Source organism: Nicotiana tabacum, chromosome 10 (assembly GCF_000715075.1).
Source record: "Nicotiana tabacum cultivar K326 chromosome 10, ASM71507v2, whole genome shotgun sequence".
In the NCBI taxonomy this organism is placed as follows: Eukaryota; Viridiplantae; Streptophyta; class Magnoliopsida; order Solanales; family Solanaceae; genus Nicotiana; species Nicotiana tabacum.
In genome coordinates, this window is record NC_134089.1 from 109,737,735 (window position 1) to 109,751,887 (window position 14,153).

General features: G+C 39.0%; 1 protein-coding gene across 2 annotated transcripts; it reads left to right on the forward strand.

Annotated features, from left to right (window-relative positions):
* Window positions 1-10,389: 10,389 nt before the first annotated feature.
* LOC142164888 (uncharacterized) lies at window positions 10,390-13,810 on the forward strand. Of its 2 annotated transcripts, XR_012695970.1 has the most exons (5): window positions 10,390-10,694; window positions 11,624-11,705; window positions 11,866-11,937; window positions 12,589-12,763; window positions 13,578-13,810. XR_012695970.1 is itself a non-coding variant. In XM_075223604.1 (4 exons), the coding sequence occupies exons 1-3, from the start codon at window positions 11,574-11,576 to the stop codon at window positions 12,760-12,762; spliced, it is 378 nt and encodes a 125-aa protein (XP_075079705.1). In that variant the 5' UTR covers window positions 10,705-11,573; the 3' UTR covers window position 12,763; window positions 13,578-13,810. The 2 variants fall into 2 exon arrangements, 1 of the variants encoding a protein (XP_075079705.1); XM_075223604.1 differs by lacking the exon at window positions 10,390-10,694 and having other exon boundaries at window positions 10,705-11,705.
* Window positions 13,811-14,153: the final 343 nt, after the last annotated feature.

Sequence of the window (14,153 nt, forward strand, 5' to 3'; positions counted from 1 at the left end):
CCTCTTGTCTTATCGCGGTACCTACTACTCATCCTTCGTCGAGGGCGGCTTCGGTCGAATCCGCGACCTTGGTTACTTCAGCAAGGCCTGCTTCCCAGGATGAGGTCCCATCCAGTGTTGTCCGTCCTACGAATGAATCACCATCAACCAGGGAGGAGGAAGGGTCGTCGAAGAGATGGAGGGTAGACTTTGAGATGGCGCCTCTGACAGTGATTAATCTGGACGAATCTCCCCCAACAGGTTCAGGGGAAGGCACTGCTGCGGCATCTTCCATAGAGGAGGAGCGAGTTGTTGAGGCTGGCATCGGTGGTCAGTGCCGGGAAACTCTGGTCGTTGTAGCGGCTCAGCCAGAAGTTCCCACTGTTACTGATGATCAGCACCCTGCTAGAGCAGAGAACCGGACCTCCAGTGCTGCTATAGTGACCTCAGATGTGCCCTCTTCATCTACGGCGGGTCACATTCCTCCTTTCGCAGCAGAGAGGGGGAAAAGCATGGTGATTGATGAGTACGAATCCGAGTCAGACCTGGATCCTGACAACGTCAGAATGTTCGAGGAGGGCCTTACTTATTCGGTGGTTCACGCTGGGGGATAGGCTCGAGCTCTCCGGATTCTTTCCGACGTGAATCTTTTACCGTAGGAGGATAACTTGGTGTCGCAATTTAGCGTGCTATGCTCAGAAGCTAAAATTAAGTCCCTGCAGAGTATCCCTGATGCCGATCTGAGGGATGAGGTGGCCGTTATGGGCCTGAGGGTACGATATTTTTGGCTCTTGTCTTAGACTTTCCCTTTGTTTGAAAGCATTAGTTTAATCGCCTTTCTGTTTTTCAGACGTATATGGTAGAGGTGGAAAGCATCCGTAGGGCCAACACCCGATCGAGGATCTTCTTGCAGATGTTGGAGAAATACCGACGCTACCACGACAAGTGTCGTGAGTTGCATGAACGACTGAGGATGGACCCCCAAAACCGGGCTCTAGGTGAGGAGTTGGAGAAGAGGGATCAAGAGCTGCTGCAAACAATCCGTAGTAATAGCGAGCTCGAGGAGCAACTCTGCCTCAAGGACGATGAGCTCGAATTTGGCAAGGGCATTGCCGCAGAGTGTGAGTATTTGCAGGGCAAGCTGAGGTCCATGCAGTCGGAGATGGACCAGAACTTGGTCCGGGTTGAGGCGATGAGCGTGGAATGGATAGGGAAGCTGACCGCGTTGGAGAGTAAGGTCACTGGCTTGGAGCATATTTAGAGGGCCTGGTCTGAGTCTTTGGCAAGAGAGGCAGCTCTAGAAGAAACCATTCGTGTGCTCCAGTCTAAGCAAGAATCGGATAGGGCAACAGCAACCCTCATGGAGGTGAGGCTCGAGGAGTGGATTGACACGATTGATCAGGAGGCTTCGATTCTGGCAGATCGAGTCGCAGTCTTGGAGGCGGAGAATGAGCGGCTGAAGGTTCAAGTTGAATCGTTTCACGCTGTTGTTCCTTGCCAGATTCATGAGCTCTAGGTCTATGCTGAAGCCCAACGTGACATATACAAGAGTTTGTTGGAAGCGAGCACCGTCACTGAGGCTGCGTATGAGGAAGCACGAGCGAAAGCTCATGAGGCTCGCCTCAACTGTGGGTATGACGCGGTGACGCCCGAGGCTACTGGGGCATGGATGGTAATGATGATGACCCTCGTAGGGATGGTGATGATGATGGAGGCAGTGACGCCAAATGAAAAATATTTGTACTTTGTTTTTATTTTCATTTCGTTTGTAGCTTGGTATCCGTTTGTTCCGTTTTTTTGTTAGCCTGGGTCTGTTGTAAGCGGCGATGGTCTGCACTCATGATTTTCCAATAATAAAGAGTTTTCTGTCATTTGCCTTGTTCCTCAACTTTCGTTATTAATTATTTGTGGCCTTGGCTCGAGATGGGAGCTCGTCTGACGAGTCCCGGTCTTTTCTTCTCCTTTGATGGTGAAAGCTCTTGGCTCTAAATGGGGTTGTTTCGAATTTACTGAAATGACAGCCCGTCGCGATTCGAGCAAGGTCGAATCCTTCTTTTGCTTTAGAGGCGAGGGCCATTGGCCTTGAACGGTGTGATTTAAAATTTATCGAAATAACAGCCCGTCGTGATTCGAGCGAGGTCGAATCTTTCTTTGACGGCGAAGGCCCTTGGCCTTAAGGGTGTTATTTCAAACTTATCGAAATAACAGCCCGTCGTGATTCGAGCAAGGTCGAATCCTGCTTTTACTTTGATGGCAAAGGCCTTTAGCCTTAAGGGTGTTATTTTGAACTTATCGAAATGACAGCCCGTCATGATTTGAGCGAGGTCGAATCCTTCTTTTGCTTTAGTGGCGAGGGCCCTTGGACTTGAACGGTGTTATTTCGAACTTATCAAAATAATATCCCGTCATGATTCGAACGGGGTCGAATCCTACTTATTTTGATGGCGAAGGCCCTTGGCCTTAAGGGTGTTATTTCGAACTTATCGAAATAATAGCCCTCGTGATTCGAGCAGGGTCGAATCCTGCTTTTATTTTGTTGGCAAAGACCCTTGGCCTTAAGTGTGTTATTTCGAACTTATTGAAATGACAGCCCGTCGTGATTCGAGCGAGGTCGAATCCTGCTTACTTTGATGGCAAAGGCCATTGGCCTTAAGGGTGTTATTTCGAACTTATCGAAATAACAGCCCGTCGTGATTCGAGCGAGGTCGAATCCTGCTTACTTTGATAGCGAAGGCCATTGGCCTTAAGGGTGTTATTGCAAACTTATCGAAATAACAGCCCGTCGTGATTCGAGCGAGGTTGAATCCTTCTTTTGCTTTAGTGGCGAGGTCTCTTGGCCTTGAACGGTGTTATTTTGAACTTATCAAAATAACAGCCCGTCGTGATTCAAGCGAGGTTGAATCTTTCTTTGATGGCGAAGGCCCTTGGCCTTAAGGGTGTTTGTTGCGACCAAAACACTCACGCAAGTGTACGCGATCGACAAGTAATATAGTAGTAAGTAAAGTATCGTTCCCACGAGGATTTGTGATCAACTTATCGACTGATGTAGACTCAAACAATTATCAATTCAAGCTAAATTATCACAAAATATATAAAGAACCAATTTACAATTTACTTAGTAATTAAACAATATTTCAATACAAAATTACTACACCAATAACACAATATTTTGATAACAATTTGGGTAAAGATATTCCAGGGTCATGGACTTGCTAGAGATCATGCTACTATTTTAGCTTAAGATTGATTTATTGAATTATCCGTGTTATTGATTATAGGGTTAATAATATTCATAAGAATCTTTCGAGTTCTTATGCATCTATTCAAGTTAAACTAATACCTATATGTCTATGGTATTAATATTAGCAAGAATGCATTTACAACTCCTATTTTTCAACCAAACAAGGCAATTAAGTATATGTCTATCTTAATTGCAAATTCTTCACCCGATGCCCGAGATTCAAAACTTGTTCTATTTGATTCTATATGCAACCAAAAATTTTCTTTGTCAAGTTTAATTCAAGATTCGTAAATAATATTTCACTGTTAGCTACGCAGTAAAATAATTAAAAGCAGAATCAAATAAACAACCCATAACGATAGATTCAAGATCTTCAATCTAAGCTTCAAACAACAAGATCATCTAACACCCATGACCCAAGAATACTAGAGTTTTTAGCTACTCATAATCATACAAAAATCAACAATAAAAGTTTTAAACATAATATAAATAATTAAATAGAAGAAAGTTTAGAAGAACTCTTTGAATCCTTGCTCCAAGATGTTGTTCTTCTTCTCCTTTCTTAGCTCCAAGATGAAGCTCCTCCTTCTTCTATGGCTTTTTCTCCCTCAAAATCTGATCTCTCATCTCAATAATGGAGATTTACTTTATGTAAGTTGAGTGGATCCTCTCAAATTTTCCATTTTGCCCCCAAATAATTGATTTCCCGGACTGGACTAGCGCGGGAGCGCATGACCAGCGCACATCCTGCGTATATCGAGTTTCTTTCTATCCAAATCATTGAACTAGCGCGGGAGCGCATGACCAGCGCATGTGGGGTTTTCTCTTGTTAAGATGTTGTTGCTCAACTTTTCGTCATTTGACTCCATTTTTCACTTGATTACCATCATCAATCCTCATTTGTTTATTGAACTCCTGTGAGACATTAAAGTCATGATTAGATCCAATTTTTGTATTATTTGAACATTTACAATTGTAAACCATCCCTAAGTTGAGCTAAAACATAGGCTATATTAAACAATTTAGTCTATTATCAACACCCCACACTTAGCTTATTGCTAGTCCTCGAGCAATCCACTATATTATTTTTAGAGAATTCTTCACTCAACCATTTCCCCTCACGCATTACACCTAGAACATTGTACATACTTAACACCTAGCAGTGAACAATCCTAGCCTTAAAGTTGTCTCTCAAGTGCTATGCAATATTCAAACTTACTCTTCACAGAAGTCAAGATTTGCTTTTCTGCCACAAGTCATATGCCCTCACCATCATGCCAACAAGAAATATTTGGTAATTACTCCGCACATTCAAGTCATATACTTATAATAATCAATTAAATCACTCACTCTCACAATAGAAGTCACATGCATGCAATAGGTACCATAAGCTTGCCCGTAATAAAAATCTCTACTAATTTAGGCTAGCTCGATTCAAAATCAATTAGGACTTTTTCATGGTTGTAATGTGGGCTAAGGGAGGGGTAGGATGTATTTAGGAATAGTGACTCAACCCCTAAGCACTTTAACACATCACACGAGCAATTTTCAGCATAAATTCTTCAACCCACTTCTCATTTATACACAATATCATTCCACAAATACGCCCTTCTTCTTTAAGCACTCTATTAATTCATTCCCACTAGCTAGAGCAAAACACAATGTAATCATCTCTCTTTTTTATTTTATTTTATTTTATTTTATTTTATTTTTTTCTCTTGTCACTCAATTTTTTGCTAGTGGTGTATTCGTTTACAACATAAGTGCACCTTTCATCATTTTATTGGTTCCACTCAAAAGCCACCCCACACTTATTTTCTTCTTACTTCTTTTAGCGCTCTTCTCACAATTAAAGTGCTTTAAGAGGTAAAAGGATCAAAACACTGTCAATTAAGAACAAAAGGGTATAGGCTTGTAATGCGGGTGCCAAACAAAAAGTCTGAAGGCTCAAAAGGGTTAACTAGGGACAAATTTTATTTTTAATAAGCAATTAAGCTCAAAAAGGTCAATGAAAGCCTAACATCATTTTTCAAACCGAGCATCTACTCAAATTTCGCTTCAACTCACATACCGGGCAAGTTCTAGACACAAGTACAATACATGGACTACACAAATACTCACCACACATGGCATATGACTCATTCCAGATCAGCTCATCAAGACACTCCATTATGAGCAGTCAATTCAGTAAAAAAATACAATTTAAGGCATTTTCCATGAGATTCAACAATTAAGACTAAGCATTACACTCTAGGGTCTATTGTGTTCAGGTGTGTCAACGCTATGGATTCACTTTTCTATAGCTTATAACTCCTTATTTTAGTCTACAAAATAAAAAAAATATAAAAACAAAAATTAAAAACTACCTATGCCCGGTTCAAGATAAACCCTTGGAAAAGAACCGCGGCTTAAAGAAAAACCAAGGGGGAATTTCTACACTACCTAAGAAAAAATATATAAAAAAAATCTTTTTGTTGTTTTCTCTAGACTCACTTCCCTCAAGAAAATTCGTCTAAAAAATCCGTCGTAGGGAAAAGTCTAATTTTTCTACCATTTTTTTTTATTTCACATAAAAAAATTTAATCTTCTAAAATACTACACAACTACGAAGAAAAGAAATACGAAGCTAAAATATTAAAAAGTTAATTATCCAAAGGAATTCTCCCACCCCACACTTAAAAGAGTGCAATGTCCCCAATGCACAAATAAAAGCAAAAAATAACAAGGGTGACAAGAAACTCCCTGAAAGGCCAAAGACCGAAGCACTGGCAGCTCATGGGGTACTCAGAGTTCTCCCAAGGATGGTCCTTTGTGTGGGTACCTCACACTAGTTCCAACCAGCTGGCTCGCATTTGCACACTTTTAGTGGCTTTTCTTCTATGCTCATAATCCTACAACAAATGCTACAAAGGTAGAAAACAAAAATAAACAAAAATAAAAGAAAGCAGTAAAGCTGGGTTGCCTCCCAACAAGCGCCTAATTTAACATCGCGGCATGACGTGAACCACTTTTTGCCTCCACCTTGAACTTATAAATTGAGCCCCCAATTTGGCTTCAAGCTTTTTGCTATGCTCTAGGGGTGGTGAGACAAATTTAACATGGTCGAGCAACCAATATCGTGTTCTACACTTTTTGGCTTTCAAATGAGGTATGTAATTATGTCTCTCTGGCATGATAAATTCCAGAATATAAGCACCCAGGTCCTCGTACATTGGTTCCCCCAAAGGCTCAGATGACTCGATTTCCATGTCATCATCCAAACACAATGTTGAAAAATGTATGGAATGAGGAGCAGTACGCCCCAACTCTAGAATTGTATCACTAGTTACATCCTTATATGTACACACACTAGAGTCTTCAAATATAACATTATATACTTCTTCACATGGCTCTAGAGCACTCTTCATAACATGGACATCCTCAAGAAAAATATGATCTAATGATTGGTATTCTTGTTTTAGCTCCTCTATTTGGTCTAGAAGATTTTTTTCAGCTTCATACAACTCATCATTAAATTATTGGGCGTTACACGCATCAACCTTTGCACTCAAATCTGAATCCAAGTTATGCACAACCAAGACAAAATTATCACTTTTTTGTGCAAGCTCATCTCTCTCCTTAGACCAATCTTTCATCACCGTTGTTAGTAAACAACGTCGTTTCGCAGAATCCACTAATCGAGAATATCCGTCCCAATACCAACCCTTACTCTCATATTCAAATTCAGATGTCCAAGAGGTGAGGTCATGACCAGCAAAAAAATATGGGCCATAAAAATCTTTGATTAACCAAGCGTCTTCATCATTAACCTTACCTCTGTATATTTCATCCTCAGATGTCATCCTGAGAGAACTAGAAATATACTAAGAGAAAAATCAAATAGTTATAAAAATAACATATTTACAAAAAGAAAAGAAAATAAACTTGTAAAGATAATAATAAAAGTCTAACCCAGAAGAATAGTTAATGTCTAATTCCCCGGCAACGGCGCCAAAAACTTGTTGCGACCAAAACACTCACGCAAGTGTACGCGATCGACAAGTAATATAGTAGTAAGTAAAGTATCGTTCCCACGAGGAATTGTGATCAACTTATCGACTGATGTAGACTCAAACAATTATCAATTCAAGATAAATTATCACAAAATATATAAAGAACCAATTTACAATTTACTTAGTAATTAAACAATAATTCAATACAAAATTACTACACCAATTACACAATATTTTGATAACAATTTGGGTAAAGATATTCCAGGGTCATGGACTTGCTAGAGATCATGCTACTATTTTAGCTTAAGAATGATTTATTGAATTATCCGTGTTATTGATTATAGGGTTAATAATATTCATAAGAATCTTTCGAGTTCTTATGCATCTATTCAAGTTAAACTAATACCTATATGTCTATGGTATTAATATTAGCAAGAATGCATTTACAACTCCTATTTTTCAACCAAACAAGGCAATTAAGTATATGTCTATCTTAATTGCAAATTCTTCACCCGATGCCCGAGATTCAAAACTTGTTCTATTTGATTCTATATGCAACCAAAAATTTTCTTTGTCAAGTTTAATTCAAGATTCGTAAATAATATTTCACTGTTAGCTACGCAGTAAAATAATTAAAAGCAGAATCAAATAAACAACCCATAACGATAGATTCAAGATCTTCAATCTAAGCTTCAAACAACAAGATCATCTAACACCCATGACCCAAGAATACTAGAGTTTTTAGCTACTTATAATCATACAAAAATCAACAATAAAAGATTTAAACATAATATAAACAAACAAATAGAAGAAAGTTTAGAAGAACACTTTGAATCCTTGCTCCAAGATGTTGTTCTTCTTCTCCTTTCTTAGCTCCAAGATGAAGCTCCTCCTTCTTCTATGGCTTTTTCTCCCTCAAAATCTGATCTCTCATCTCAATAATGGAGCTTTACTTTATGTAAGTTGAGTGGATCCTCTCATATTTCCCATTTTGCCCACAAATAATTGATTTCCCGGACTGGACTAGCGCGGGAGCGCATGACCAGTGCATATCGAGTTTCTTTCTGTCCAAATCACTAAACTAGCGCGGGAGCGCATGACCAGCGCATGTGGGGTTTTCTCTTGTTAAGATGTTGCTGCTCAACTTTTCGTCATTTGACTCCATTTTTCACTTGATTACCATCATAAATCCTCATTTGTTTATTGAACTCCTGTGAGACATTAAAGTCATGATTAGAGCCAATTTTGCATTATTTGAACATTTACAATAGCAAACCATCCTTAAGTTGAGCTAAAACATAGGCTATATTAAACAATTTAGCCTATTATTAGTGTTATTTCGAACTTATCGAAATAATAGCCCGTCGTGATTCGAGCGAGGTCGAATACTACTTTTACTTTGATGGCGAAGGCCTTTGGCCTTAAGGGTGTTATTTCGAACTTATCGAAATGACAACCCGTTGTGATTCGAGTGAGGTCGAATCTTGCTTACTTTGATGGCGAAGGCCATTGGCCTTAAGGGTGTTATTTCGAACTTATCGAAATAACAGCCCGTCGTGATTCGAGCGGGGTCGAATCCTGCTTACTTTGATGGCGAAGGCCCTTGGCCTTAAGGGTGTTATTTCGAACTTATCGAAATAACAGCCCGTCGTGATTCGAGCGAAGTCGAATCCTGCTTACTTTAATGGCGATGCCCCTGGCCTATAGGGTGTTATTTCGAACTTATCGAAATAACAGCCCGTCGTGATTCGAGCGGGGTCAAATCCTGCTTTTACTTTGATGGCGAAGGCCCATGGCCTTAAGGGGAGATACCGGATTGCAGCACCTTTCACCTTGTCCGGGATATTCGAATCCGATAGAGCAGGGAGTTCCAGACCTCGTGAATCTGTTTGGTTTCTCTTCCCTCAACGCTCTATCTCCATATCTGGTGCGAGTTGGGTTCTCTTCTCTTATTTCTTAGCTTCGATCCGGGAAAAACTAGGAATTTTCACTAGGAAATCCCCACAGACGACGCCAAATTTTTTGGCTCAAAAGATTTTAAACTCTTTTTAAGCAAATCAATCAAAGATGAAGGGGTAAATCATAGTCAATCCTAATCAATACCGGATCGAGAGACTGGATAACAACAATTATATTTCGGACGAATAAAGTATCAAAGATCTTATTAATATTGAATACTGTTTTTCCCTCTCCGTTGAGAGAGAAGAGAGATTACAATTGCCCTGCCCTTTTTGGATACAAGAATGGAGCCCCAAAACTCCGACTCCGAAGAGGGAAAATGACCCCCTTCTTTTTCTTTCCTCGGATATATATAGTCGAAACAATTCCCTTACCCCTGCCACGACTTTGACGTGCTTGGGGCAGTGGGGTTTCCTGGTTGTGGAAAAGCGTTGCTATTGTTGTTATGTCGAATGCCTTAAAGGAGGGATTAGATTAACTCCATTGACTTTCTACCCAGTGGCAAAAATGCGGTCGTGGTCGTCCTGGTCGAAGTGGTTAGATTTTGACCAATATAATATGCGGCTTTGGCCTCAAGATAGGTTACCCTCGAACCAAAGGAACGAGCAAAGTGATATATGAAATAATAACAGAGAAATCGAGAGCTTAGAAAGCTTGGAGAATAGTATATTGCTTTGTATGACATGAATATCATATCTTTAACAAATGATCAAACCCCCTTTATATAGTGGGGGAATCATACTCTTGGTACAATTCTAAATACAGTAAGAAATCTCATGATTGTCTAATTAATCGGCCTCTTCTCGATACGTGCCGAGATTTCCGCGATAATCCTCGCCCGATTGCGGATATTTTGGTTTTCCGTTATTTGGCTCGGTAAGCTTTCCTCGATCTTGCTCGATCTCTATCCTGCCTGGCTCCAATCTTGGCCGACCTCGATCTTGATCGATCTTTGGGTCTCGAGTTCGGCAATCTAACTTTACACCGCGGTCCGATATAATATAGGGTCGAACCTTGGCCTTCCTCGTTCCAGGACAAGCTCGATTTTGACTGTATACAATAAATTCAAAATTCAGAAATTATTTTTGGAGTTTCGAATGACCTGAAGCAGTAACTTTCAATTGCTGAAGTATAATAAAAAATCATGATCATTTGTGAATCTCCTGGATTTTGTATTTATAGGAGGCCTGACCAAACTAATTGACCGATAATTTTATCACGAGTGTTGGGCCATTAACTCAGTCCAGCATAAAGTCCTTAAAATTCTCAGTTTCAGCTATACGACCTAGAAGCTAGAACGACATCAAACTCTCCAACGAGTAGGACGTAGCCGAAGCCTGCATCAAGCTCAAACCGGCGTCCCTTTCTGTTCTCCTAAAGCCTGTTCTGGTTTGTCTAGGTCTTTCCATAGTTTGTGATTTGAGAATTAAAAGCTCTAGCCTTTTCACATGATCAAGGGTTGAAAATTATTCAATATTGCTCCGGAACAAGTGTCTTGACAATCAACATCATGAGAAAACCAAGTAAGCCTTTTTGGAGTTCTAATTGATCTATCGTTTATTATTCTTAAAGTTTATGACTTTATGTAATCGCTGCAAAATCTTGCATCGGCGTGGCCAGATGTGATGTGATGTTTGTGTTATTATATTCTTAAAAGTTTATGACGTTATGCTGTTTGGTGTACAGAGCTAATCCGTATTAAAAAGTGCCCATCATTCTATGCATATACCAATGATACAAACAAACAACTAAATATTTGACATATACAGTTGAAGCGCCAATGCCATTAATCGTATGTGTGAATTCGGGCTCCTATTGAGATCTATAGAAATCAAATACTGTACGATTTTAGGTCAAGCAAACGGTAAATGCTGCTTTATCTTCTAAAGTTATTGAGTCATATATAGGCCTAGGATTTTACAGGTTTTGTCCTGGTCAGAAGGGCTTTGACCAAAAATTTTACATCCCAATAACAGAACTAGCTTTTCCTTGGTCACCTTAAGAATGGGAGAGAACGAAAATAGTGTTCAAAGCCTTTTCACTTTAGGCTTTTTTTCTGGTCTAAAGAAAGTCTTGGCCTTTGAAGTACTGGTTGGTCTTTCAACTTGGAGTTGAGAGATTGAATAAGTGTTGGTTTGTCAATTTAGAATATCTTAGAGATGCAAGATATGTTGGTCCAGTTGCATCTCCAATCTAGTTAGTAAATGGTAATAGTAAGCTTTCGGCTTTGGTCTTTCCAACGAAGAAAGAAATCCAGAGTAGGCTTGAGCGCCAGCTTGGAGGCCAAACATAATTGGAGCCTGCGTAAATTGGCAGGTAACATCATATGTATTTTGGCTGGTAAGTAGTCTCGCATATTCTGTTTCACAACAATTCCTGTTTGCACTCAAGTTTTCGTCATCATGTCAGTACTTGATCGTCTTATTGACGCTGGGATTGGTACTATATCAAGGTGTATAACTTCTAGCCTGAGAAGAAAAGATGGCATCTTGCACCACCCCGAGTTCAATCAAGCCATCGCCGAATATGGTCAGGTAAATGAATATATTTTTACTTATGGTGGAACTCGAAAGCAAATTTCTAAAAGAAAAGAGAACTTTCAAAAGTTTTAAAATAATTTCAAATATATCAAAGCTTACCTTTGACAAACCAACTGCATGCTAACACTGGCTATCTCATTTTAATGGAATTCAGACATTCACCCGTAAGCGTGTTAACGAGGAAGATGCAATGCTGATAGGTGTTGATGTTCTCGTCCGTTATACGGTATTCAGAATTAATTTATCGTTGATATTAATTTACTTTCAAAGTCTAGCAAACAACGACATTTACTGGATGCATGCTTATTTTCAAAGGGACTATTGTATTGGTCAAAATCTTACCGTCACGATCAATTCGACCGACGCCCTGCCTAATTAACCGGGCAATCAAAGTTAATAGAGCCCACTACATTTCTCCTCTCCGACATCCGACGAGTCGGAAAGAGTGGCGCCTAAAATCATGACCAAAACACATTGGTGGCAAGAGGACGTCGAGTCAAGCAAAGGGCAAAGGTGTCTTGATTATATATAGCCAAGAAAAACTTTCAATATAGGGGGCTGCTCCTCCTACCTCTCTCTAAAAAATGAAAAGCTCTCTTCGTGTGTTCTAGAGATAGAAGATGGCTTCTAGAACAATATGTAAACCTACTTTCTCATCGATTGATGAGAAATACCACATTGAATCTTAATAAGATCATTCATATTCCTCTCATCCCATATGCTATCCTTACTCTTAGCTTCTCGATATGGAATTAATTATGTCTGACTAAGATTTACCCCCTTCATCGTTGATTGATTTATTCAATAAGGTTTTGATATCTTTTGAATCAAACAACTATGATACGTATTTATTACGTACTTTTTTGTTTGTTTTTAGTTGATAGGTTCTGCAGGTGTCACTTACATCTATCTTATAAAAAGTCATTTCGACTGGCTGAAACAAAGGAAGTTGGAGATGGAGCGACTCAGGGTAAGATCCTTCCAAGAAGCCGAACAAGAATTGGAGCAAATCATGCAACAATATCAAATTTCCAAGCGAAGTATCAAGTGAGGTAAAGCAGGAATTGTACCCTTTGTGTATCTAGCCCACCGTTCAAAACAATGAAGAAAACAGTCGAGGACACCTATATTATTAACTGTTAGCATAGACCATGATGTTAACTCCATCTTGTTGCATTCACTACAAAAAATTCGGCAAAATCGACTGCGGTCGACCGTCGATCGATTAAAAAATTGACCAAAAAACCTACCAAAGTAGGCTGATTATTTAAAATATATATATAATTCAAATAATATTATAAAACCGGCAGAATTTGGTTGGTTTTTCTTTTTTGCGCCAAAATGCAGGACTGGCCAACTTTGGTCGGTTTTTTATTTAAAATAATTAAAATTAATATTAGAAAACCGACCGATACTGAAATCGGTCAATTATTTTGGTCGATCATTTTTAAAAATCGATCGATTTTGGTTGGTAATTTTATTTTTTTAACAAAACCGACCAAAATCGATCGGTTATTTTCGCTCAAAAATGCAAGTAAAGAGTATAAATAAAATAAAAGAAAGTATTAAACTAAAATGGATACTAGTGGTAGAATAGTAACCATAATACAGACACCGATTTGATTCCCAAATTGTGCATTTTTAATTACATAATTTAAAAAATCGACCGATTTCGATAGGTTTTTTTTGTGGTCAGTCGTGGAATTTAATTGACCGACTGAAATCGGTCAGTCGGTTTTTGTCAATTATCGACCAATATTGGTCAGTTTTAATGGTCGATTTTTGCCCTGTTTTTAGCAGCGATTGATCATGCTCTGAAGGATAAAACACGTTATTTTGATCTCTTACATCTTATAGTTGTCGCAGGAAATGCGCCAAAAGTTGCAGATGGAGCTTAGGCCAAGGCAACGAATGATGAAAAACCATGACCGGGGGTAGTTAAGTTAAAGGCTTGAAGAAGAATGCCCATTACTCAAGGAAAAATTCTAAGCTAGGGAAAAAGAGAGGATGGATAATACTTTTTGGTATATTTAGCGAGTCCGGAATCGAAATGTTATCTTTTTGGACTCAAAATACTTTTTTAGGTGGAAAAAAATATAGTGACCAAAATATGTAAAATACGGTTTTGAACCACGTTTTACCTTAGCGTGCCAAAAGCGTTAAGTTAAAAACGTGTTTCAAAACTGCGTTTTATATAAAATAATTAAAATTATTATTAGAAAACCGACCGATACTGAAATTGGTCGGTTATTTTGGTCGATCATTTTTAAAAATCGATCGATTTCGGTTGGTAATTTTATTTTTTTAACAAAACCGACAAAAATCGTTCGGTTATTTTCGCGCGAAAATGCAAGTAAAGAGTATAAATAAAATAAAAGAAAGTATTAAACCAAAAAGGATACTAGTGGTAGAATAGTAGCCATAATACAGGCACCGATTTAA

Coding starts and splice junctions, on each gene's coding strand:
- LOC142164888 (XM_075223604.1), top strand. CDS start 11,574: ATGTCAGTACTTGATCGTCTTATTGACGCTGGGATTGGTACTATATCA. Junction 11,706..11,865: donor CCATCGCCGAATATGGTCAG/GTAAATGAATAT, acceptor AATGGAATTCAG/ACATTCACCCGTAAGCGTGT. Junction 11,938..12,588: donor ATGTTCTCGTCCGTTATACG/GTATTCAGAATT, acceptor GTTTGTTTTTAG/TTGATAGGTTCTGCAGGTGT.